This window comes from Lynx canadensis, chromosome D1 (genome assembly GCF_007474595.2).
Source record: "Lynx canadensis isolate LIC74 chromosome D1, mLynCan4.pri.v2, whole genome shotgun sequence".
Lineage (NCBI taxonomy): Eukaryota > Metazoa > Chordata > Mammalia > Carnivora > Felidae > Lynx > Lynx canadensis.
Genome location: NC_044312.2, coordinates 109,527,777 through 109,550,719, shown reverse-complemented (window position 1 = coordinate 109,550,719; position 22,943 = coordinate 109,527,777). Strand labels below are relative to the sequence as shown.

Genomic DNA, 22,943 nt, shown 5'->3' with positions numbered 1-22,943 from the left:
TGTGACATATTCTTGGATACCCCTTTCCCCAGGCTAGATTAGATGCCCTTCTGGCATGTTCCCATGCAATGTGTCATGCTCTGTGGCAATTGTCTGTCTGTCTGTCTTCCCTGCTCACCTCAGAGTTCCCACATAGGGAAGAACCCAGCCCCGTGTTCATCCTTGTACCATCATACCTAGGACGGGAACTGGCCCATGGTAGGAATACATGTAGGATGTATGGATGATGGGAAATCTGGGATCTGAGTGCGGCCTTGAGAGATGGTCTGGAGTCAGATGACCTGAGTTAGAAATCCGGCTCCTTCTCAGCCGATCTGGGTGCACTGGGCAAGTGATTTAATGTCTCACTCAACCCTTGGCTAGCCTTTAGTGTCTGCCATACGCCAGAGTGATGGATGCTGGAGATGTAGCCTGAGTCTCTGCCCACCTGGAGCTCCCATTCTAATGGGGTACAAGACATTGTTGCAGGTGACGGTGAATGCCAGGACTGCAGAAAGGGCTCAAGTAAAGGCTAACAACTGGGCTTTGGGAAGGGAGGTTGGGAAAGCCTCTCTGAGGAGGTATCCTAAAGGCAAAGGAGGTAGCTCTGTGGGGTGGGGAGAGCATTTAAGGTGGGAAGAGCCACATGTTTGGGCCTGGTGCAGGGAAGAGGGATGCGATTACTGCAAGATCAGGTGTGGTTCAAGGGTGATGAGCGTGGGGGAGAGAGCAGCTGGAAGTGAAGTGAGGGGTAGTGGGGCTGGATGTGCAGGCCCAATAGACCACGGGTTGGGTGGCTATAGATAGCCACTGAAGGGCTCTAGCAAGGGAGTAAGGCACTCTGGCTTATGTTTGGGAACTCTCTGAGAGGCAGAATGGACAGGGGTCGCTGTGGTGACACAGGACAACTAGGCAGCTTCTGGCTTAAGTAACAGGATGGATCCTGTGTTATTACCAAAACTGGGGAGGATAAAGGGAAATCAAGAGCTCTGTTTGGGCCGTGCTAGGTTTGAGATGTCTGTGAGTATTCAAGTCATGTAAATGCTTAAAAATGAGAGTTAGAGTTGGGACAGAGAGGGTAGGGGGAGCTCTCTGACCTTGAGCTTCCTCTTTGGTAACAAGGAAGTATCAGCTGGATTGATTTCCTAGGGCTGCTTGAAGTAGTCCATGAAATAAACCACATGAAGCACTCTGGCAGCAGGCTGACTATAGAAAAATGCCCTCGGATGATGTTGAGAGGGCTGTCCGTGCCGTCCATCCCTGGACATGGCAGTGGGTGATGAGAAGTAGTTTTAAAACAGGGATCTGAAATCTGCTATCTAGAAGAATTCCAAATACTGGATATCAAGGAAAACCTTTCATTCCTTAAGTGTAGGCTATGCTTAGTGGCTTCCTTCCTAAGAGCACAGTATGGAAGGGGGTGTGACTTTACTAGTCAGCACTACCTTGGCTGACAAATCATGTTGATGGCAGGGACCCTTGGCATGAGGTGCTGGCAAATTCCAGTCGAGGGGCATTCTACAAAATACCTGACCGGTATCCTCAAAACTGTCAAGGTTATCAAAATTAGGGAAAGTCTAAGAAAATGTCACAGCCCAAAAGATTACATGTAGCGTGGTATCTTGGATACTGGATATCTTGGATTCTGGAATGCATAAAAGGCTTCAGGAAAAAACTAAGGAATTGGAGTTAAATATGGACTTTAGTTTATAATAATGTGTCGATGTTGGGTCATTAGTTCGGATAAACATACCAGGTTAACAACAGGAAAAACTAGGTGAGGGGATACAGAAACTCTTTGTTCCATCCTTGTAACTTTTCTGTAAGTCTAAAACTATTCTAAAATAGAAGTTTGTTTTTAAATTAATAATAAAACCAGCCTAGAGTTGGTATACAGGTTAGACAGAGGTCCTTCCACCTTCTGCACCCAAATGCCATCCTTCGTCTTTAGAGAGTGTTTCTGGCAGCCCAGTCCAGCTTTCACCCTTGAGGACTGAGCAAGCCATCTCAATGTGTAGATAGGAGTTGCCTTGTTTTTGGAATTCTGGGAGCCATTCCTACACAACCTTTTTCCTTCTCTTTGGAGTCTGTCTTCTTACTCCAGGGCCTATGAGAAAACTCAGGTATGCTTGGGGCTGAGGCATTAAAGTGTCTGAGTGGTGCATCTGGACTGGGGACTCCATTCTAGCAGCACAGCCCTCTTCATTCACTCTGTCAACAGATGTTCATTGTGTACCTATGATGAGCCAAGAAGTATCCTGGGTACCAAGGATATAGCAGGTAAAAAAAAAAAAAAAAAAATTCCTGTTTTCTTGGAGCTTACTCTCCAGTGGGGAGAGACAAAAAATGAATAATTAAGTGCCAAGGAGTGAGTGCTAATAAGGAAAAATAAAGAAGGGTGAGAGAAAAGGGAGGTGCTATTTTAGACAGGTTGAGCAGGGAAGGCTTCTCTGAGGTGATTTAAGCCAAGACTTCAATGAGGGAGCAAGCTGCATGGACCTAGAGGCAGTTGCAACAGCTTGTGCAAAGACCCTGAGGCAGAACGTGCCCGGTGTGTCCGAGGCATGTAACAGAGGCCAGCGGGAGAAGGGCAGAGTGAGAAGAGAGATCAAGCGAGGAGGTCAGATCATATAGGCTTTGTGGGTTATGATGAGGGCTTTGGATTATATTCTTAGTGGGATGGAAAGCCATTGGACAGTTTAACACAGACTGATTAACATTTTAAAAAGCTCTCTCTGGCTGTTGTGTGGAGAACAGACTACAGGAAGAGTAGGTGGAAGCACAGAGAGTTAAGAGGCTATTAGAACATCCAGACAAGAGATAACAGCAGCAGTGAGAGGGGAGCTGTTGGGTTCTGGATCTGTCTCAGGAAAGCCTATAGGATTTGCTGGTGGACTGGATGTTGGGTATGAGAGACAAGAGTCAGTGGTGCTTCCAAAGGGTTTTAGCCTCAGAATGGAAGAATAAAGGGGAAGTGTGTGCACAGGGGAGCATTTCATACCACAGGGCTGAGTGTGGGAGAGAGAAGACCAGAGGCCGGAGCCCTGTGTTCCCCAGTGTTCTGAGGCTGGGAAGCTGAAGAGGGTAACTTAAGGGAGGTCAAGAAAGGGCGGGTCAGAGAAGTGGAAGGAGAGCAGAGCGCTGTCCACAGGTCAAGTGGAGAAAGTCATTCTAACAGGCAGTGGGCATGTACAGGACACAGGTCAAGCAAGAAAACAGACCCTTGGATGTGGCCACTCAGGTCACTGGTGACCTTGGTAAGGGAGCTTCTGACGGGGCTGTTGAGGAGAAAAGCTTGCAGGAGTGCAAGTGGAGGCGGGGAGCATGAACAACACTTGGAGAATCTCACTTTAAAGGGAGCAGAGCCATGGTGTGGCAGTCAGAGGGGATCTAGAAGCAGAGAAGTTGTTTTTAACCAGGGAGCTGTTCCTGCGTGTTGGTGTGCAGATGTGAAAGATCCGGTAGCGATGACGGCAGGAGAAAGGGGGCAACTGCAAGAGCAAAGCCCTGGAGGTGGGAGGAGGGGAGGCCCAGGATGTGGAGTCAGACGCAGCAGGCTGGGGGTTTATGCCTCTTCCTCACCCTCATCTTTCCCATCATCTGCTCGGTCTCCTCAGTTCTAAGCTGGACCCACACCTCTCCCGCCTGGGACTCCCGTGAGCCCCCAGGTCCCCGCAGCCCCTGCACTGCCTGAGCCCTCTCCCACTGCCTCCCACCCTGGAGGCCTCTCCTGGAGCTTCCACTCTGCCCCGAGGCCACACTCACATCTTCTCTAGCTCACCTTAGACACAATCTGACTTCTGGCATTTCCTCTCACGAACCAAACTTGTTCGGTAACTAACATGCAGACTGCATTTCTGGGACACTTTCATAGACCTCACTGGACTCTTCCCCTTGGGAGGCAGGCATTATTTCCATGTTTCAGGCTCAGAGAGTTTGGTGCAGGGCCACACTGCGGGGTCCCAGAGTCTCCCTCCAATAGGTCATTAGACCACAGGGCTTGGGGAACCAGTGACAGCCCATCCTACCCGGTCATACACTCCTCTGTGGCTGTGTCCTGCAGGGCAAGGATGCCAAGTCCCAATCTCTGGGCACTTCACCACGAGAGGAAGGTTGGTGTGCAGGCCTCTCTCCTGGGAGTGTGCAAAGAACCAGGCACCCAGAGAGCAGGGGCTGTGACTGTGTTCCATCTCTAAGTTAAAGGCAGGCAGGAAAGCCAACCTAATGACAGACCCCAGCTCCACCCTCTCCCCCTAGGCCTCAGACTTCACCAGCATCCAAAAACTATGGCAGGACATCAGCCTAGTAGAGGGAAAGAACCCAAGTTCTAATTATCAGTCAGAAGACAGAAACTGCCCTTGACATGTCACTGTCTTGGGAAGTGGGATTTGGGGATGGTGAGTCCCAGAGAAAAAAGGTTATTTTGGTGTGAGAAGAGTGTTATTTCTGTTTCTGACCTCTGCTTGCCTCATACCGGGAAAGACAGCTTCATGCCTGTTTCTATAATTAAGGAAATGAGAATGCGCTTCTTCCAGCCATTTGAGAGGAGTTGATTTTGAGAGGAGTCGGCTGTGTTGTGCAGAGGGGAGAGGGTCGGATAGATCCTGCATCACAGTGAGAGGCATAGAAGCCCAAGCCTTGCTAGTTGGTAAGAAATCACCAGTTTATTGAATGAAAAACCCAACATCCACTCAGTCCCCCAAACCCCACCCCTCTCCGGCCCCAAGAGAGCAGCTCAGCCCAGGAGATGCTCTGGACAGCAGGGCTGAGCAGGGGTATAAGGGCTGGAGGAGTTTGGGGAGGTATGGAGAATGAGAAAAACACTTTTCAAAATGAAGTTCTGTGCAAAAACTTCTAGAAGGGGTGAGGGCAACGGTAAAGCTCTGGAGGTGCTGGGGTGGTGGACAGAGGGCTGCGGCTGGGATGGCGGCCCTGCGTGCTCAGCTTCTCCTGAGAAGGCTGATGGTCGAGGCTGAGGAGTTGGCTCAGACCCCCATGGCAAGAGGGAGGGTTTGGAGCCTGCTGGAGAGAGACCTGGCTGGGAAGGTGGGCTCTCTGTCCAGGTGGGAGGTGGGGAAGAACACACTAGGGAATGGGACACAAATGGACATGGTGGGCACGGGGAGATGTAGGGTCACAGACAATATGCCGGTGGGGGTCTGCCTCCCATCTGTCCCAGTCTGGAGTTGAGGAAGAGGCAGGCTGTGCTGGAGGGCAGGGGGTGGGAGGCAGAGGGAGGAGAGTCATCAACAAGGGGGAGCCACAAGGACAGCGACTGGTGCCCAAGCGAGTCACATGGAACCACCAAGAGACTGGCTGTGCAGAGAACCAAAGAAACACTCAAGGATGCTCGTGACATCTAGGGGGGAGCTGGGGGTCAGTGAGGAAGTCGTGCATGGGGGAGACCAGGAAGGCCCCTCCACCCCAGAAATACATGGCATCACCACAGAAATGCGGTTCTGGGGGTGAGGGAGGGGCGGGGCTGCTCCTGTGATTGTGGAGGGGAGGGGGTCCCTTGGGCTCAGGGTGCCCCTCCTATCCCACACTGGGAGAACCCACCGGAGTGGGAAGTGGCCCTGGGCCCCACTTGAGGGGGGGGGCAGGTTGGGCAGCTGGCAGAGGGCTGGGGAGGGCTGGATTCCCTGCTGTGGGCCAGGGTTCCAGGTTTCCTATTTCCAGGAAGGAACTGGTGCCATGTGGGGAGACTGGAAGTCGGTGAAGGGAGGCCCAGAGGACTCAATTCCAGGGATGGGTGCCAAAAGGCAAGATCAACACGCCCCGGCCCGGAATGGGAGGGAGAGGACTGAGCAGGAGGGAGGGGAGCAGCATCCCCACTGGCAGTGTCCTTCAGGACTGGGCAAGAGAGATACAGGCCTCAGGGCCAGGAAAGGGGATGCTGGACCCAGGCCTGCTGGCCTCCCCCTGCCCGCAGGCGGTGAGGCTGGTGGCAGTGCCAGGAGGGAGAGTGGCCAGGAGATAGTGCCCTCAGGTGGCCTTGCTGCCACTGAATAGTCCCACTGGAAAGTGCTTGACATGGGTGGGCCACTGGGCCGCCAGCTGGAAGAACTTGATGTCACTCCACTCGACTCCGTCGATGGACACTGGGGTGACAGGGGAAGGAGGGGGTGACCAGGGCTGCTAAGGCCACCTCCCCAGGGTCCCTCGGGGAGGGCCATCGCCTCCCTCCCCGCAGAGTCCCCTGCCCCTCTTCTTCCCGCCCTGCCCAGCACCCCTCCTCCCGTGTCTCCCCGTACCTCTCAGCATGGTCTGCTGCTGCTTGGCAGAGCAGATGAGGCGGCTGATGCCCTCGATGACCTGGCTCTTGGAATCTACCTCCTTTTCTCGAGGTTTCTTGCTCAGGAAGATCGTGGGAACTGGAAAGCAAGCAGAACCACCTCTGTCACAACCCTTGGAAAAGTAGTCACCCCCTCCCCTCTCTCAGCGCCACCGGCCCCTCTTCATGTGTGTGTGTGGTGGGGGAGATGATCTGCTGATGGACATCCTCTCTCCCCAGCTCTGGGTAGGCAGGCGGCACGTACCAGGATCTTTGAGTCCTGCCCCCTCCCAGCATGGCCTCTCCTTGAGCTTCAGTATCATCAACTGTGTAACGAGGACCTGGGGCCAGTTGGGTCTCTGAGGTCCCTTCCAGCTTGGGTGTTCTAGGTAGCCTGTAGGGCAAGGAGCCTGTGCCCTTGGGCTCCTGCCTACTCACTCGCACCCACGTGGGGCCGAGTCTGCTGCGGCTAGGAGGAGGGAGGCCACACCAGAGTGTCCGCACCATCTCTGTTCTAGGGATGTCGGGGCAGCAAGGAGAACACACAGAGCTGTCAGGCCTGCCCTTGTTGCTCTGGCTTTTGGCCTGGCACAGTCCCCCGCTTGCCCTCAAGAGGAACTCTGTGGAACAGAGGCACGAACAGAAAGGGGCCCAGCTGCTTTGGGAATGCTCTGAGGAGGAAGGGTCCAGCGATTAGAGAAAGCCCCTGACAGCTGGGTGATGCGTGGGGCTGGGAGGGCCCATGGGTCACCTGGCGGACTTGAATGCTATGGCAGGTGCACAGCCAAATCAGCAGAACAGACGGCAGCAAGCTCTGCCCTAGCCCTGGCCTGGTTGTGGGGATTCCTGCCTCATACTCTCAGAGCATAGGACCCAGGCCACCCCCAACTCTACTGCTAGTGACTTAAGTGCCCCATCTTATCCAAAATGGGCTGTACTCCTCTTAATTCTTAAACAACAAACATTCTGCTTCATGGGGACACAGTGATGTCCTCCTCTGTCACATGGTCCATCCCTGAGGGTAGTGGCTGGAAAGGCTCCCTACATTATGGCAGCACTAACTGCCTTGGCCCCTAAGGTGCTGATGTTCAGCAGGTAGGGACCAACTGCTCACTGGGAACATCCATTTCCTTTGTTAAAGAAGGAATGGCCTTGTCTCGCAGGTGATGCAGGTCCCCGGGCTGGACCCCATGATATATGTGCTCTTCACCTTCATCCAAAGATCCCCCAGAAGCAGATTCTGTCCCAGGCCCTGAGAGGAGATGGGGAACCCCGGTGGCCCCGACTGTCCCTGGCCTCAGATGTCACTTACCTTTCTTGTTCTTCTCTTTGGTGACCACAGTCATTGCCATGGTACCGGAAAGCTGGGCCTCCCCACCATGGGGCAGGCGGGAAACCTGCACTGAGCGGAAGACGCTCTTGAGGGTGTTCTTGGAACTGGCGTCCCTCTTGTCACCTTCCCTTCTCCGCTCACCAGGGTGGCCCAGCCAGTAGTCCACCTGGAGGCCAATCACGTCCCCGTATGGGCTGTTGGGGCTCCTGAGGAAGGGGAACAGTAATGGAGAGTAGGCTCTGCCTTCAGTTCCCAACTTCATGGCCAGGTTGGAGGGCCCGGGGGAGACTGCCAGGCTCTGGGAGGGGTGAGAGGAGGCGGCAGATTAAACGGCTCTGGGTTCCCTCCAGTCTCATGCAATTGGTTCGTGTGGGAAGGGAGAGACAGGCTGATCGGAGGACAAAGCCAGGAGCAGATAAAGACCTGAGACACTGTGAGGGAGCCAAATACAAAGTCACAGGGCGATAAGGGAAGCAGAGAGGAAAGGAGCTTTAGGAAGAAAGCCTGCACGCATACATACACACACTCATATGCACACACATACACCCCCCCAGCAAGCACGTATGCACACATATAGATACACATGCACATACACACGCGCACATATGTACACACCCAACAAGCAGAGCCCAGGCAAAACCCAGCCAAGGGCTGGAGAGATTAAGTGGGGCAGAGACAGAAACACCTTGGCCAGCTCCACAGCAGCCCCAGGAGGGAGAGCTGATGGTTGCTGACCTGCGGCTTTCTCTTATTTATGGCACTTCTAGCTCAGGGATAATTTTAGCTCCGAGGGGAAAAAGGGCTGATGTTTTCTTGAAAGGAGGCGTCAGACACAATAGGTACACAGGCTACAAAAGTCATCTGACATTTCTTTCTGCCTACTTTCAGTGGTTCCATTAAAAACCAGCTTAAATGGGATAGAAAAGGAGGTCGAAGTTAAGGGCTGGTCCCCAGACCCTCAGGAAGCCTGGAACCATGAGGCATTACCGGCTGTGTGGGACTTCCTCCTTTCCTGCACCGTCCCTTCCATAAACCAGTAGAGACCACATGATGGGAAGTGAAAAGGGGAGGAGAGGGTGAGGGACGATGAGGGTTGGGATCCGAGGTGCAATGCAGGCTTCTCGCCATCTAAGAACATTCATGTTCTTCAGGGACCATGACCCTGTCATTGGTGTTTCTGGGACAACCACGGGCTAGTGCCTCCCCTCTCTGCTGCTGAGGACCATTCCCAGGAGAAACACAAAGAGGTAAGGCAGAAAAAGGGAAACAGGGAGGGAGAAGGTGCAGGAGCCCATTTCTGTTCCTGACTCACACCCGCCCTTTTCTCACCTCCCAGCCTGCTCCCTCAAGCCCCCTGCAGGAGCATTCTGCTCCACACTCCGTCTGTCATCTCCTCCTGTTCTCAGGCCTGGCATGAGAGGTGCCTTCTGAGAGGCCACCCTGACTGCCTGATCTAAACTATGGGTACTCGAGGTCCTAAAGAAATTCCTTCTCCTTTCAGAACCATCCCCCTACTATTTTTTCATAGCACTTACTGCAACCTACACAGTTTGAAAGTTTTTGCTGCTCTGGCATTGCCAGGACCCAGAAGCCTGAGCTCCGGGACTAGGATGAGCCTTTCTTATTTGCTGCTACAGCTCCAGTGCCTCGAACGGGCACTCTGCTGACAGACAGACTGAATGCATGAGAGAAGGCAATAATACCTCCCATGTGCCAGGTACCAAACCATACAGGTTCTTATTTAAGCCTCACAAACTGTGACATGGCTATTTCACTCTACTTACAAAGATGAAAATGAAGCTTAGTAACTTGTCCAAATGACAGATTCTTTGCTCGACCAAACTTTAGAAACTTTAGTCTGGCTCCCAAACTTTTTCCTAGGCTCATTTGTGTACATCTTTGTAAAATCCAGTTAGCAAGAACCCTGCTAAGACAGTTGGCAAGAGCCCCCACCCTCCCTGTCTGATCACCTGGGATACCTGCTCAGGTTCCTCATCCGCCACCACCCCCAGAAGATGTCTGACACCCTGACCCGTCTTCAGCAAGAATCTCCCGACCCCTAATGTTTCTTCTTAGTCATTTTCCATCCACACCTGCTCCCTGGGTAGAAATCCCCACTTGTTTCCGTTGTGTTGGAGTTGAGCCACCGCCCCCACAAAATCCATGGCAGTGCTCCCTACACCTATCTCAATGGTCACACCTTGATGTGGTCTCTCTCACTGAGCCTTAGAAAGTGTCGTTGAGTAGTTAGTTCTTTACCAAAAGCTAATGTAGCGGACCTAACACAGAACCACGACTCGAACCCAGGTGTGCAGGACTCCCATGCCCACACTCTTTCCCCCTCGCTGGACAGTCCCCCAGCAAGACTCCTGTACAGCACTTTACAGGTTACAGAAGGTCTCTCTGTCATTTCTCTCATTCAATTCTTTTACCTGGGAGACAGGGAAGAGAGTATCCTCCATTGTTCAGGGCTGTTCCATTTGCCCGGCTAGTGACCGAAGTCTCTGAATTCGAACTCCAACGTCCTTGCCACTAACCTGCCTTCTACACTCAGTATAACATCACTGTTATACAATGCTGCAGGCGGGGGTGAGGGGGCAGTTAGTACGGTTCCTGGGCCCTGAGGGAGAAGGTCGGTGGGAAGGAGAGGTATGGGCAAGAGCCTTACCCCACAATGGCGAGGGCACTGCTCATGGATGGGGACGAAGGAGGAGTGGCTGTGGTATCTCGGCTCAGGCCTGAGCTGGAAGGCGGTGATGTGGAGGGCACAGTAAGGCTGACCACAGGTGAGTCATCCCCATCACCTGTCAGGGGGACAAGCACAGGGGGACAGCCAAGGGGTCAAGGTACCCCTCTGTCTCAGCTGTAGCTGAGCTTTTAACACCTCCCCACCACCCCCTGCCGCCGCTTCACCCAGGAAGTGAAGGTGGCCACGGTTTTCCTGCTCAAATTCTGACTTAACCTTAGGAGCCCCCAAATCTTCACCTTCTGGCCTGCTGGACTAGAGATGAGCCTAGAAGGCATCACCTCACTTCACAGAAGCAAAAGAATCCCAGCCTCACCTGCAGTAGAGGGAGAATCTTCAACCAGACCCACCTTCACCACCTGAGAGAAAGAAGAGATACCGCATTAAGTCCTCTCACTAAAGCTGGACACATTTTGATCCAGTTGGAAGCAGGTGTTTGGACACAACAGCCATTACTATATATTATTTGATCAGAGGCTTTTAAAATCTTTGCAAATCCAGAGCAGCCCAGATCTGTAAGATACGTATAAAAGCCCAGTTCCAATGATGTGGGGGCACATGAGGCCTTGTGGCTCATCTCTAGGGAGGGCAAAAAGCCACCTTGAAGGCAGGAACCATTTCAGTATTCTGATCTCATTTCTTCTAAGATCACGTGGGTAGGAGGCCATTTTCCCATGTCAGAGAAGTAAAGAACCGCTCTGAGAAAGCTTAGTAAGACAGGGTGTTGCAGGGGAGGAGCTCTCTGAAAGCCTGCCTGTTGCACCAAGCAGGGGAACATGCTGATGTGCTGACACCAGCTTCCTCCTTTCCAGATCTGTTGGAATCTGGAACAATATGGCTAAGGAGGTGATCCCAGGCACCTTCCTGCCCCTTTCCTGCCTCAAGGAAGTGGTATTAATTTCAGCTTCCCAAAGGATTTTAGATTTCTCATAGAGAATTCTGGGAAGGACAGAGGGGGCCCTCCAGCGGCCAGCAAAGGGCACAGCTAGAAACAGACTAAATGTTACAGCTGTGACTTCAAGTGACAGGTGAATTCCTGTGAAGTAGCAGGCCAAGGGCCTAGCACCCGGCAGAGGTGCAGCAGAGCTGAGAGGTCACAGAAGCTGCACCCTGGGGACTGACAGGGAGTGGAGATAACGTGCAAATGGTCCCGTCATGGCTACTTAGAACACAGTGCTGCTATTCACTGAAGCTTGTCCCAAATTCTCTATGCATCCTTATTTTAGGTCTCGGAAAGTAACATACCGACACTCTGAACTTCCTGGACACAACTCCCTTGCTCCCCTGGAATTATATGAGGTTGCCAGTTCCTTTGTTGGTTTAAATTTTAAATTTTTAATATTTCTCTCTTGTCTGTGATGCCAGAGTGTGCAGCAACCCATAGCTCCACAAAGATGTGTATCAAGCCATCAGCTTAGGCTACAGGCTGTGGTCTGGAGCCTCCAACATGGCAATGGAAGTAGCCCCAGTGGCTAACAGGAACTGAGTGGATCATTCAGACAGTAGGCTTTAGCAAGGCACAAGAAAGGGCAACCGAATTTCTCCAGGCTCAGGGATCTCCCATGATCACTCAAGACATCCAGAGTCTGGGATGAGCAAAGAATAAGCCCTTCATCTGCTTATGTCCCCCTACCCAAAGCTAGGAGAGTATAGGAAAAGATACAAGCTGACTTGGAAGTGAAATTCAATTGTCTCATACATGGAAATCTGAATTTTCAGCCACGCTTTTGTGGAGTGCTTTGGCCCCACAGGGTGTCAGCTCTGTCACCTCTGGGGTCCCTTTCTTGGTTGGTCTCTGCCTTATGGCCGAGCTACTGCCAAATGAAACAAAGGCCAGTGCCACCTGACATCAGGGATATTTGAGACATTTCCCTTTTATTTTCAAAATCAATGAACTCATCTAGAGATTCTCCTTTGACTAAATAGGAAGGGAAAGGAGGGATCCTTCTTTTCAGTGGTACATTTGACCCTGAAGACAGAAATACCTACTTCTTGGACTTCTCTTCAGAATATCATCTATCATTATTTCATTTCTGAGGCAGCCTTCTTTTCCCTGGAGACTGCAGAACCTATGCTCTGGATGTCCCTCCCTAGGCCAAGGCACCAGGTTCTGGGCTTGGTGTAATAAATATGAGGATACTAGTGATGATCTGGGGTAGCCCATGATTCAGGAAAAGAGGATACTGAAAGGAACAGCTCAGTACATGTTCCAGCCCAGGGTTTCTCCACTTTGGCATTATTGACACTGGGGCCAGATTAATCTGTTTGGCGGGGCTGGGGAGCTGTCTGGTGCACTGTAGGAGGTTTAGCGGCATCCCTGGTCTCTACCCACTGGATGCCACTAGCACCCCAACTTCCAGCTGTGACAGCCAAAAATGTCTCCGGGCATGGCCAGATGTCCCCTCGGGGCAGAATCACCTGGATGAGAACTACTGTCTAGATGAATCTTTTATTTGTGTATGTGTATGTGGGGAGGCCAGGAGAATGGATGGGGTACAGAGGAGTGGGGAGTCAGTACTCACGCCAATGAAGGGGATAAACTTCTGATAGGAGTCTTCATCAGGGCTGTTGGGAGAGAAAGAAAAGCTTTATAGTTAGTGGGTGATACTGCATGGAGAGCTGGGGATACAAGCTTTTGATATTTAAAAAAAATTTTTTTTTCAACGTTTATTCATTTTTGAGAGACAGAGAGAAACAGAATACAAGCCGTGGAGGGGCAGAGAGAGAGAGAGAGAGAGAGAGAGAGAGAGAGAGGGAGGGAAGGAGGGAGGGAGGGAGGAGAATCTGAAGTAGGCTCCAGGCTCCGAGCTCTCAGCACAGAGCCTGATGTGGGGCTCGAACCCACGAACCGTGAAATCCTGACCTGAACCAAAGTCAGATGCTTAACTGACTGAGCCACCCAGGTGCCCCAGCTTTTGATATTTTATTGTGGCTTCAAGGGAGTCCAGACACTACATGACACTTTCCATCATGTCTCAGGATGGCAGAGGAGCCAAAGATAGAGGCAAAAGATCTGATTCTGCATACTTCACCACCTGCTCCCACGTGCGGATTTCAGCCCCTAGGATGGGCTTCTCTTATGCTAAGGGGGCATCTATTTGGGTGGGGAGGCCCAGGACAAGGATGGCGGGGCCTGGATGGAAGGCGGTAAAAACATTGCCTCTCATGTTCTCTTGAGTTGCTACAAAGAGAAACAGGTGGGGAGAAGGAAAATACAGAAAAGCAAAGAAAACTCAAGATTTAGCTAGCCCACCCACCCTAGCAGTTTCAAGAAATCCCCCGAAGTGAAACTTACAACTTATGCCTGCAGGTCAGCATGGCTTCAGCTACGGGGAGCTGGTGTGTGACACCTGCCCCACTGACATACTGCATGACCCGCCCGACCACGTCCAGTTGCTCTGCAGAAAAGACAAGAGATAACTGCCGGTTTATTTCAGCAGGCAAACCTGAAAACCTTCTGAGAGATCCCCTTGTTGAGACCCATCAGAAGACCCTCGGAGTTGAGGGAGAGAAAGGGTTCTAAAGATCCTCTGGTTTTGAATATAAGGAACGAAGAACCAAAGCGCTGTTCTCTCCCTTCCGATCTCCGTTTGCAGTTCCTCAAAGCTCCGCTCTCCTCCAGGCTTCTATTTTGTTCATACCAATCTCGTAACCTAGAGGGACTCCTCCACTCTACCAATCTGTGCCTATCACTTCCTTCAAGGTCTGGCGACACATTTGCTACTCCTCAGCCTTGCAGAACTCAAACTCACTCTAAGCGCTGCCACTTTTACTCTGTATTTCAGAGAAAAGACGTGGTCAGCACAGTGTTATTAGCTTATAAACAGATTGCTTAGTAACTCTTCTCTGTTTCTTATGCTTGATTTCTACAACTAGAAATGTCCTCCTCATCACCTCCTCATGGCCCTCCTTATTTCTAGATGCATAGGAGCACAGCAAACAGCAGAGCTTAAACATGTCCAGAGTGAAGCGGGACTGCACATAATGGGCCTCCTCCTACTAAATACTTACTGCGAAAATAAACATGCAAAGGGATTGGGAGTGCTAGAACCATAGGAAGGAAAAAAAGTAAGCTCTCTTGGCCCCTCCTTTGGCCAAGACTGGCCCTCCATGAACCAAGTGGCATTTTGCCTCAATCCATCACAAACGGCCATTACCTGACACTGGGGGCTCCGAGCGACTGAAGAGGTCTCTCCAGCCAGAATCAAGGAAGTTACTGCTGTATCTACTGTCAACTGAGCCCAAGTATTTGGCCACAGGGTGAGAACCTAGGAGATGGAAACCAGAGAAGGTAAAGTGGTTAAGGGACAAAATACGGCCTGGCCTTTGAGCTCCCTAACTGTCCCTTCTTAGGGCCCAGCCCCAACATGCTGCTTCAGGAGTGAAATCTACTCCATTTTTACCGAGGGGAATGATGAGAAAGCGCATGTAGCCAAGCCAGTCGGAGGTCTTGCTGGCCAGCGACTTGACAAAGAACCGGAGGATGGAGCTCAGGTAACTCTGGCCTCCCACTGCTGCCACCTTCACCGGCCTCGGCATGGAGGAGTTGCAGTTGCAGCTGGGGAGCAAGGGAAGAGTCACAACCACATTTAGGGGGTTCACCAGCATCCTACTCGGACAAAGGCCCCAAGCTTTGACTTCACTTGATTCCACAACCCACAGAGGGAAAATAAGCCAATAAACAAAATAATACACAGAGAGGCATGAACTACAGTGCTTTTGCAATAAGGAGAGAAACCTAGGATCAGAGAGGCAGGTGACTGTCTAGAAGGAAGAAAGAATTAGCTTAGGCTAATGGGAGACAATCTGGCAGTGCTGCCAGGGGTCAGCGGTGGGCATGAGCCCAGATGCCTGGAGGACCTGCGGTTCTCATTCCCATTGGCGGGGACTCTGGGCCCCTCTGGGGAGGTCCTGACTCTGGATGCCAAGTATCGTGGCACAGTTAGAGGGATGAGAGTAAAAGGCCTTTGTAAAACCCTGGTTTTCTCCCTGGTCTTCTTCGTCCTGGGTTTAAGGAGAAGATGTGGCAGGTCAAGAGTACAAGTTGGGAGGCAGGGAGAGCAGGAGAATGACATTTTCACACCCTGACCTCTGGGGCCAGCAGGGACAACAGAGCACCGTGGCCCGCCACTGTAAACCACACGGCGACTGAGGAGTTTTGGGCTGGTGAGGCAGGGCACTCCTGTCACTGCTTAGAAGTCAGGGTGGGAGGATGACGTCAGAGGGAGCCCCAAAGGGAAGGAGACAAGCAGAGCCCTTACTAGCGCTGAATACGGGTGAGCAAGGCAGACAGCACGGCCTGGACCTCCACGGTGGAGCAGGTACACACGACAGGCTTCCGTTGGTCCTGGAGCAGCTCTGCCACGTACTGGGGGGCAGGGAGGGAAAGGGCAGGGACACAGGTGAGTCCACGCAGCAAGAACGCAGCTCCCCCACAGGTACCAAGGAGCAGGCTAGGCCCAGCTTGAGTGGCAGGGCCCGTCCTCTGTCCTTGAGATCAAAGCCGGGCAAAGGTCAGGTCTCTGGCTGCCAGTGAAGAGAAGGTGGGGCTAGACCCCATATAGACATGCTAACCAGGAAATGTGGGAGGTTAAGGAATCTTTAGATTCTCATGTTGCCTCTGTAGCGTATGTTCCGGGTGTCAGGGCCACTAGGAAAGAGGGATTCTGGCGCCAGGATCTACCCGGGGGCAGGGGGCAGTGGTGACTGGGGGCCAGAGGGTATTGCTCTGCCTCTTCTGAATTGCCTTCCTGGGAACTAGGGCAACCTCTGGCATTTTATAGCACTTTGTACCTTTCAAGATACCTGTATTCTGTTATGCTGACAGAAAAACCACACACGACCACCCTGGAAGGAAGGCAGGACCAGTAATACTATCACTTTTCTACAGATGAGGAAGCTGAGGTACAAAAAGTTAGTGACGTGAGGTCCCACAGGCCGGAAAATGACAGAACTGGGACAGGAGCCTAGAACTACAGGCTGAGTTCAGTCAGGGAAGAGGGGCCTGAGACATGGGGATCATTTTCCTGTTTCTCCACGTCCTGCCTCTTGCTCCCCAGAACCTCTCCTCCCCAGCCCTGTCATCTTTAGTGCTTTACCTGGCCCTGCCAGTCTGCAGTGTTGACAAGGATGACATTTTCCGGGAGAGCTGCATCTGATACCAGGATCTGATTCAGTTGGTCATATACAACCTTTCTTGGAATCTGCAGGGACAAATGTGCCTGTCAGGTAGTCCCCAGGGAGCGTGAGGGGAGAGCAGGGTGCACTAGGGTAGAGAATCTCTGGGGCAGAGGTATTCAGGGAGAATACAGGGAGACACTGGGAATTTCTGGAGGAGACCCAGTATCCCACTGGCCAGAGCAAAATAGAAAGGACAAGGATAAAGAGTAAGCAGAGAGTCCTCAGAGAACACACTCAGACACCAGGAACAAAGCCCCAGCAGTAGTCCTGACGGAGGAGGGGGAGGGCAGACTAAGCTAGAAACACGATCAGCATGCCCTGAAGGGTAATGATGCAGCCGAAGTACCAGGAGAGGAGGAGGGCGGTAACAGTTACCAGGTGCTCACAGAAACGAAATTGAGGGCAATGGGGAGAGAACCAAGGAGAGCGGCAGTGGGTACTGTGTGGGGAGCCCCACTGTCACAGGGAACAAAAGGTACTTCAGGAACAGTGATTAGCAAGGAGGACGACACCTGACACCTCGCCCCAGGCACAGGCTATTCTGGTCTCCAGTTCATTTTCAGCTATGCAATAGCGGCAAACTCAGGAAGCCACGTTGACACAAACTTTTCTCTTGGTGCTATTTATCAGGTAAGCGAACGGGCTTGCTGTTAGCTCTGGAGGAAGTGTAGTTGTGTGAGGTGCCAGTTTAGAAAGGTTCCTTCCCCAAGCCCCGATACCACTGGCCTTCAGAAAGAGAAAATAATTCCTGAGGTGTGGTTTCTTCTGCTTCTATTCCAGCCTACTCTTGGGTCTTTTAATCAAAATATTTTAATATTGTTGATTTGCCAGCCTGAAATCACATTAACCGGCCCATAGTAGTACGAAGGGTATCTGAGTCCAGGTGGGTGATGTCCAATGAGATACTGACGGTTGCTGTCCTCTAGAATAACTGATTCACCACACAATCTCTAGACTGAGGTCTGATGGAGGCAGAAAATCAGGTGTGGAACTGCCACTTGGGGTGATGGCAGGCTGTGACAATGCTGGCATTTCCTGCTCCCTCCCGCTCCCTGCAGATCAGCACCGAAGCCAATTCCGCACTAGTAGTAAGTAACACATATGTTAGACTTCTCTGATTTAGATCTGTCTTCAAGACTTTTATTCAGAACATTCCACAGTATTCCCTCTTTTCTCTCTACCTAACTGCCCAAGGAAGATGACAGAACAGAAGCCAAGGTCTAGGGATGCTCAGAGGGCCCTGGCCTTGAGAGGGAGGGGGTACCTGCGTGCTGTGGCCCAAGTCGGGGGACCTCTCACTGTCGGAGCTGTTGGTTCTCTCACTCAGGGGCTTGGAGAGCTGCCGCTCCTTCAGGGGTGTGCTCCGCTTCTGCCGGGGTGTGTGTACCCCATCCACTTTGCTGCCAGAGATGTGGAAAGGAGGTAGTTAAATAGCCCCCCGTGACCCCAAAGCCATTATCAGCCACTCTTCCCCCGCCCATGAGCCTATGCTAACTATGGTCACAAGCCTCACACCATCTGCTTGGTTTCCTTAATTCTACCCTCCCTGTTATAGGATTTTCTTCCAATCTCGAGTACCTGGGAGAAGCAGAACCTTGGAGATCTGTTTTGCTGGACTTCATGGGAGTTTTGACCTTCTCTGGCACAACCAGACTTGTGCTCATATCTCCAAACATGTCCTGGTCAGTAATTTCCTGCCAGGGAGGAAAGGAAACAGCGAGGGTTACTTCCCCCTCAGTGACCACCCAGGAGCCTGGAGAGTCTCACAACGAGGGTCAGTCTCTCGCTCTCTTTTCCTAGAAGCACATGGTTCTGCACCTATCTCTCCAAAGAGGAAGTTTACTGTTTAATTTAATGCAGTGTACCCACTCTGCTGGGTACTGTCTCTTGCTACTCGATCTGTCCTCTGCATTTATGAACTATTATTTGTCAACACACAAACCTGGGCTGATGATCTGGCTTCTTTAGGTGGGGAGGAGAATTTTAATCGTGACATGACATGATTAGAATTTCTTTTTCTTTCCTTCCTTCCCCTCCTCCTTTCCTCCCTCCCTCTCCCCCTCCCCTCTCTGTTTCTTGGAATTTCATTTTGAAATGACCACTGCAGTATAGACCACAGTCGGGCAAAAGTGGAAGCTGGGTTTTCAGATTATTGGTGAACTATAAAGTGCAAGTGTATAGTAAGCTTTAAATTAACCTTGCATCAAGTCTAATGTTTGGTTATTCACCGGATCTTTGATGTAGCATTATTTACTATAGGAAACAGAAGCCTAAGGTAATTCTTCCCTGGACTCCATCAACTACCAGGTCTCACTGTGAGGCAAATGCATAGTACACCCCCGAGTGATACCTGGTAAAGTTCTCTGCTCCCTCCCACCCACTGTGTCCAGCCTCCGGTCCCACTGGAGGAACTTCAGTCTATTCTGAGAGGCCCAGCTCAGATGTCCCCCTCCAGTCAGAATCACTTGTCCTTCCCTGAGCCTCCACAGAACCTCAGGTGTGCATAGCTTGGCTCTCCTCCTGGAGGGCGGTGTCTTGATGGCAGAGGCCTTGGTGTTCTCACCTTCACATCTTTAGTGCTTAGCACATGTAGTTACCCAGTAAGTATGTGTGGAGCCAGTGTATAAATTGGGCACTCCAAGCGATACATTCCATTTCTCTAGGGCTTGGCTCGCCCTCCTGGGCAGCTCCAGTCTCTTAGGGGAAGGACTTGACCAATAATCACTTGGAGATTTAACGTGTAGGCTGCCTGCTCACACTAAAAGCAACTCTGGAGGAAGGGATGGTTTTTCAGGGGAAGATACTGGTTGTCATCTCGCAGAAGTAAATAAGGATGACAGATAGTGAGAAATTATCCAAATTAGCATTTAATCAGATCTAATAAAAGAGCAGAATGGGGACATTTCTGGTTTGCTAATTTGGGGAATGACCTGGTCTCCAGGGTAGGTTATATTCCATGGGTAAGGATTCCAGGAGAAAGAGAACACAGAACATTCACAAGTCCACAGATGCAGGCAAAATTCCCAGGGAGGTCTTGAAGGTCTTTTGGCTTTATTTCTAAAGGCACAAAACCTAAGTTACACAGGAGACTGAGCTGCACATACCAGAGTGTCTGTTTCAGTCAAGCTGTCATCTTGATTTTTAATCCAAGCAGATTTGACTTTTTCTAGAGCAGCCAATTCCATCTGCAAAAATTAGAATAATTAGTCATCACCATCCAAATAACTACCATTCTAACTGGTTCTCTTGGTCCCTCAGAAGCTTAAAATGCTTCCACTTAATTTGAAGATCTCATCAAAATCTTTGGAATTTCCATCTTCTAAGAAGTGTGTTTGGTGAAAACTAAGTGTCAGAAGGATCAGCTATTCTGTCATCATTAGCACATCAGTAGCACAGTGCAACTCAGAGCCCAGCAACTCTGATCTCTCGGACTCTCACAAGATGTCACAGGGAAGAGAAGATCAGCGTTTAGATGACTTTGTATGGGCCCCCGCAAGGCCTCTAACTCTGGGGACAGTAAATGCCCTCGGAGGACATCCGGGGCCTCTTCTGCTTCTCAGAAGTTGCTGGGAAGGAAAATCTTACAGTTCAGGTCTTTGACTTTGAGACTAAAGACATCCATGGTAGCCAAATTTATTTTGCTTGGTAGAAACATCTACCGACCCCTCAAGATAAATGAATATACTAAGCAAAACACACCCAATGCTACGCCATTTAGGTGTGAATTAATTCTCCCTCTGTCCCCAACTCTTATTAGCGTTTTTCATACACATTAAAAATTTACTTTGTAAATAACTGACACACAGAACTATATTTTTCGTATTTGCTAACATTGTTTCTGGCTGTGCAGATGTCTACGTAAAAGTCACAAGAGTTTGGGCGTTGTTGTGGGTCTTAGATGTAGGGAAGGTACTGGCCTTAGTGAATGTTTTTGGAAACCAGAGAGTTAGGAAAGATCAAAGATATCCTACCTTCTCCCAATCACTCAAATTCCTTCCTCTGAGTAAATTAAATAGTACTGAGAAACACTGGGCTTATAAATTCAAGGGGGTACTTGGAAAACTAATGAACAACTATAGCAAATGTAGGCCCTGTGTCATATTCTATCTACACCACATGGTTTCTCTACCTCAGCCCTGCTGACATTTTGGCCAGATCCTTCTTTGTTGTGGGGGATGTGTCCTGTGCACAGCAGGATGTTAAACAGCATCCCTGGCCTCTACCCTCTAAGTGCCAGCAGCAGCACCCCCAACCCCTCAAGTTGTGACAATCAAAACTGTCTCTAGTCGTTGCCAGCGCCAAATGTTCCTTGAGAAGGAGGCAAAAACCACCCCTGGTTGGGAGGCACTGCTCTAAACCATCTGCAAGACTAACCAACATACTTTAACTAGACCTTGTGACCCCAAATCTTGAGATGGTTTGGCTCAGAACCAAACATAATAGTTTGCCTCAGATTGCAAGCTAGTTCATTACATTGTCTATATGAAGAACCAATGTTAACAGAGTCCAGAATCATGGGAAAGTCCTGGTTAGATTTAAGACTAAAGATGATTTCACTCAGTTTTGGATTTCAGTATCACAAATGAATTAAACACATTTAAAGAGAATGAACCGGGGCAATAACACCATTCTGCTGAAGGGTTTTAAAGTAGCATGTCAAGCCCTGGGACAAGTACAGAATTGTTTCCATGGTGAAGCTGCAACAACCTTCACTTGGCCTGGGGTTAAAGGGAACCTGCTGGCTATTCACGGACTCTTCTAGATGTTCCAAGCAGTCCCACTAGGAGCAAACTCCCAATTCTCCAAATTTCTGTTTTTGCTCCTATAAATACGAAGGGCTTTTCTCACCCCAGAACCCTGGAACACAGCCGTGCAGCAGCTGTGTCTAATTGGATAGCACTGGAGGCAGATGCTACCAGTCCAAAGTACTGTGCCCATGGGGCAATGCTGGTGCTACAGGGAGGGTACATGCTCCTGTGAGGGGGGCAGAGTGGGGAAGTATTTAGGCTCTCATTTGTATGAAGTACTAGTCTCTAACACCGTTATTTACAGTGCAATGGAAATAGCAACTTTTAGCAGCAGGAAGTCTCGGCTGAAAGGCTGTATCTCTCGACCTCCCTGACTGAAGCACTGTCAGGGTCTATTGTTATTAGCCTGGAAAACCAAATTCTGCTGCTACTGCGTACTCAAGTCCTGGGAAAGCTAACAACTGTAATAATTTGTATCAGCAGAAATTCCTTCTGGTTTTAGTGATACACTGAATCCTCTGAAACTGGGGAACAAAAAAGAATATTAAGAAAAACAAATAACAATGCTAGGAAATCAGAAAGAGAGGATAAAAGTTGGGCAGCATGTGCATACCTGCCTATATATGCGTAATCTCAGTATTTTTTTTCCTACTATATTTGGAGCTTCCCTGTAAAAAGCATGGCCTTGCTATGTATTTCCCCAAGTGCCTTTCATACTAAAGGATCCCAGAGCTCTACATCCACATCAAGACATATGGAGCTCTTCAAAACAGAAATATCACAGAGAATCAGCAAAGCAAGTTTGAAATCTGGCCAACGGAGGCCCAGAGTTGAAGGACTCAACTAAAAAGACATCGAACATTCTAACAATTTCAGGAGACCAGAACCGAAATGGTTCTGAGACTATAACAAGAACAGCAACAGCAGCCTCCGTTACTGCTTTTACTGCATATTTCCCATGTGGTAGGCCAACACATCTATCCAGCGAGCACACGCAGAGGATTTACCTGCATTCTCCTCATGGTATCTTCACACTGCCCCCACAAGGCATGTGCCTTTTGCAGGTACTCTGTAGACGAGGAGGAAACCAAGGCCTGGCAACCTGCCCCAGATCACACAGTCAGTGGAATGACGGAGTCAAGATTCAACTCAGAGGTCTGACTCCAGAACACATGCTCTCAACTTCAGACCCCCCCGCCCCCCGCCCAGAGAAAAGTTCTGCTTAGATAAGGGCCCTTAGGCCATCATATCGTGAAGACTGATACTCAGTTGACTTTTGAGCTAATTGAGCTAATTTTGAGCTAATTAGAGTTAGCTATGCTAACTCTAAGGCACCTGAGGCTCAGAGGATCAGTGGTTCTTCTCTCTAAACTGTGTCAGCCATACAACTGGGACTGAAGTAGAACTTACAGACAAGTTCTATCAACCAAGAAACACCTTCATTAGTATAAAATAATGTATTGATGTGATAACAACAATCCCTACCATTTATTGAGAATTCATTATATGTTAGGTGTTATGCTTAGTGTTTTGGGGGCATTATCTCAGTTAATAATTGCATTTTGTTACAGTATTCCTTGTTCTGCATTCCTAGGACACTATGAAACAGTTCTCCTTTGGCCAGGTGCCGGTTTTCTCTCTAGAAGGGTCATCCCTTGTATTCATATTTGAGATGGAATCTGG

General features: G+C 50.3%; 1 protein-coding gene across 4 annotated transcripts in view; it reads right to left on the bottom strand.

The window, feature by feature from the left end:
* Positions 1-4,621: 4,621 nt before the first annotated feature.
* Positions 4,622-22,943, bottom strand: part of PACS1 (phosphofurin acidic cluster sorting protein 1) — a 150,836-nt gene continuing 132,514 nt past the window's right edge. For 3 of the 4 annotated variants that reach the window (XM_030331179.1, XM_030331180.2, XM_030331181.1), the window contains exons 11-24: positions 19,617-19,697; positions 18,091-18,206; positions 17,777-17,912; positions 16,431-16,535; positions 15,594-15,700; positions 14,736-14,890; positions 14,490-14,600; positions 13,628-13,730; positions 12,855-12,897; positions 10,649-10,691; positions 10,255-10,390; positions 7,566-7,792; positions 6,234-6,353; positions 4,622-6,080 (exon numbers count right to left, since the gene is read on the bottom strand). In XM_030331179.1, the coding sequence (XP_030187039.1) occupies positions 5,965-6,080; positions 6,234-6,353; positions 7,566-7,792; positions 10,255-10,390; positions 10,649-10,691; positions 12,855-12,897; positions 13,628-13,730; positions 14,490-14,600; positions 14,736-14,890; positions 15,594-15,700; positions 16,431-16,535; positions 17,777-17,912; positions 18,091-18,206; positions 19,617-19,697 (1,599 nt within the window). In that variant the 3' untranslated portion in view covers positions 4,622-5,964. The other variant, XM_030331182.1, reaches the window with a different exon arrangement.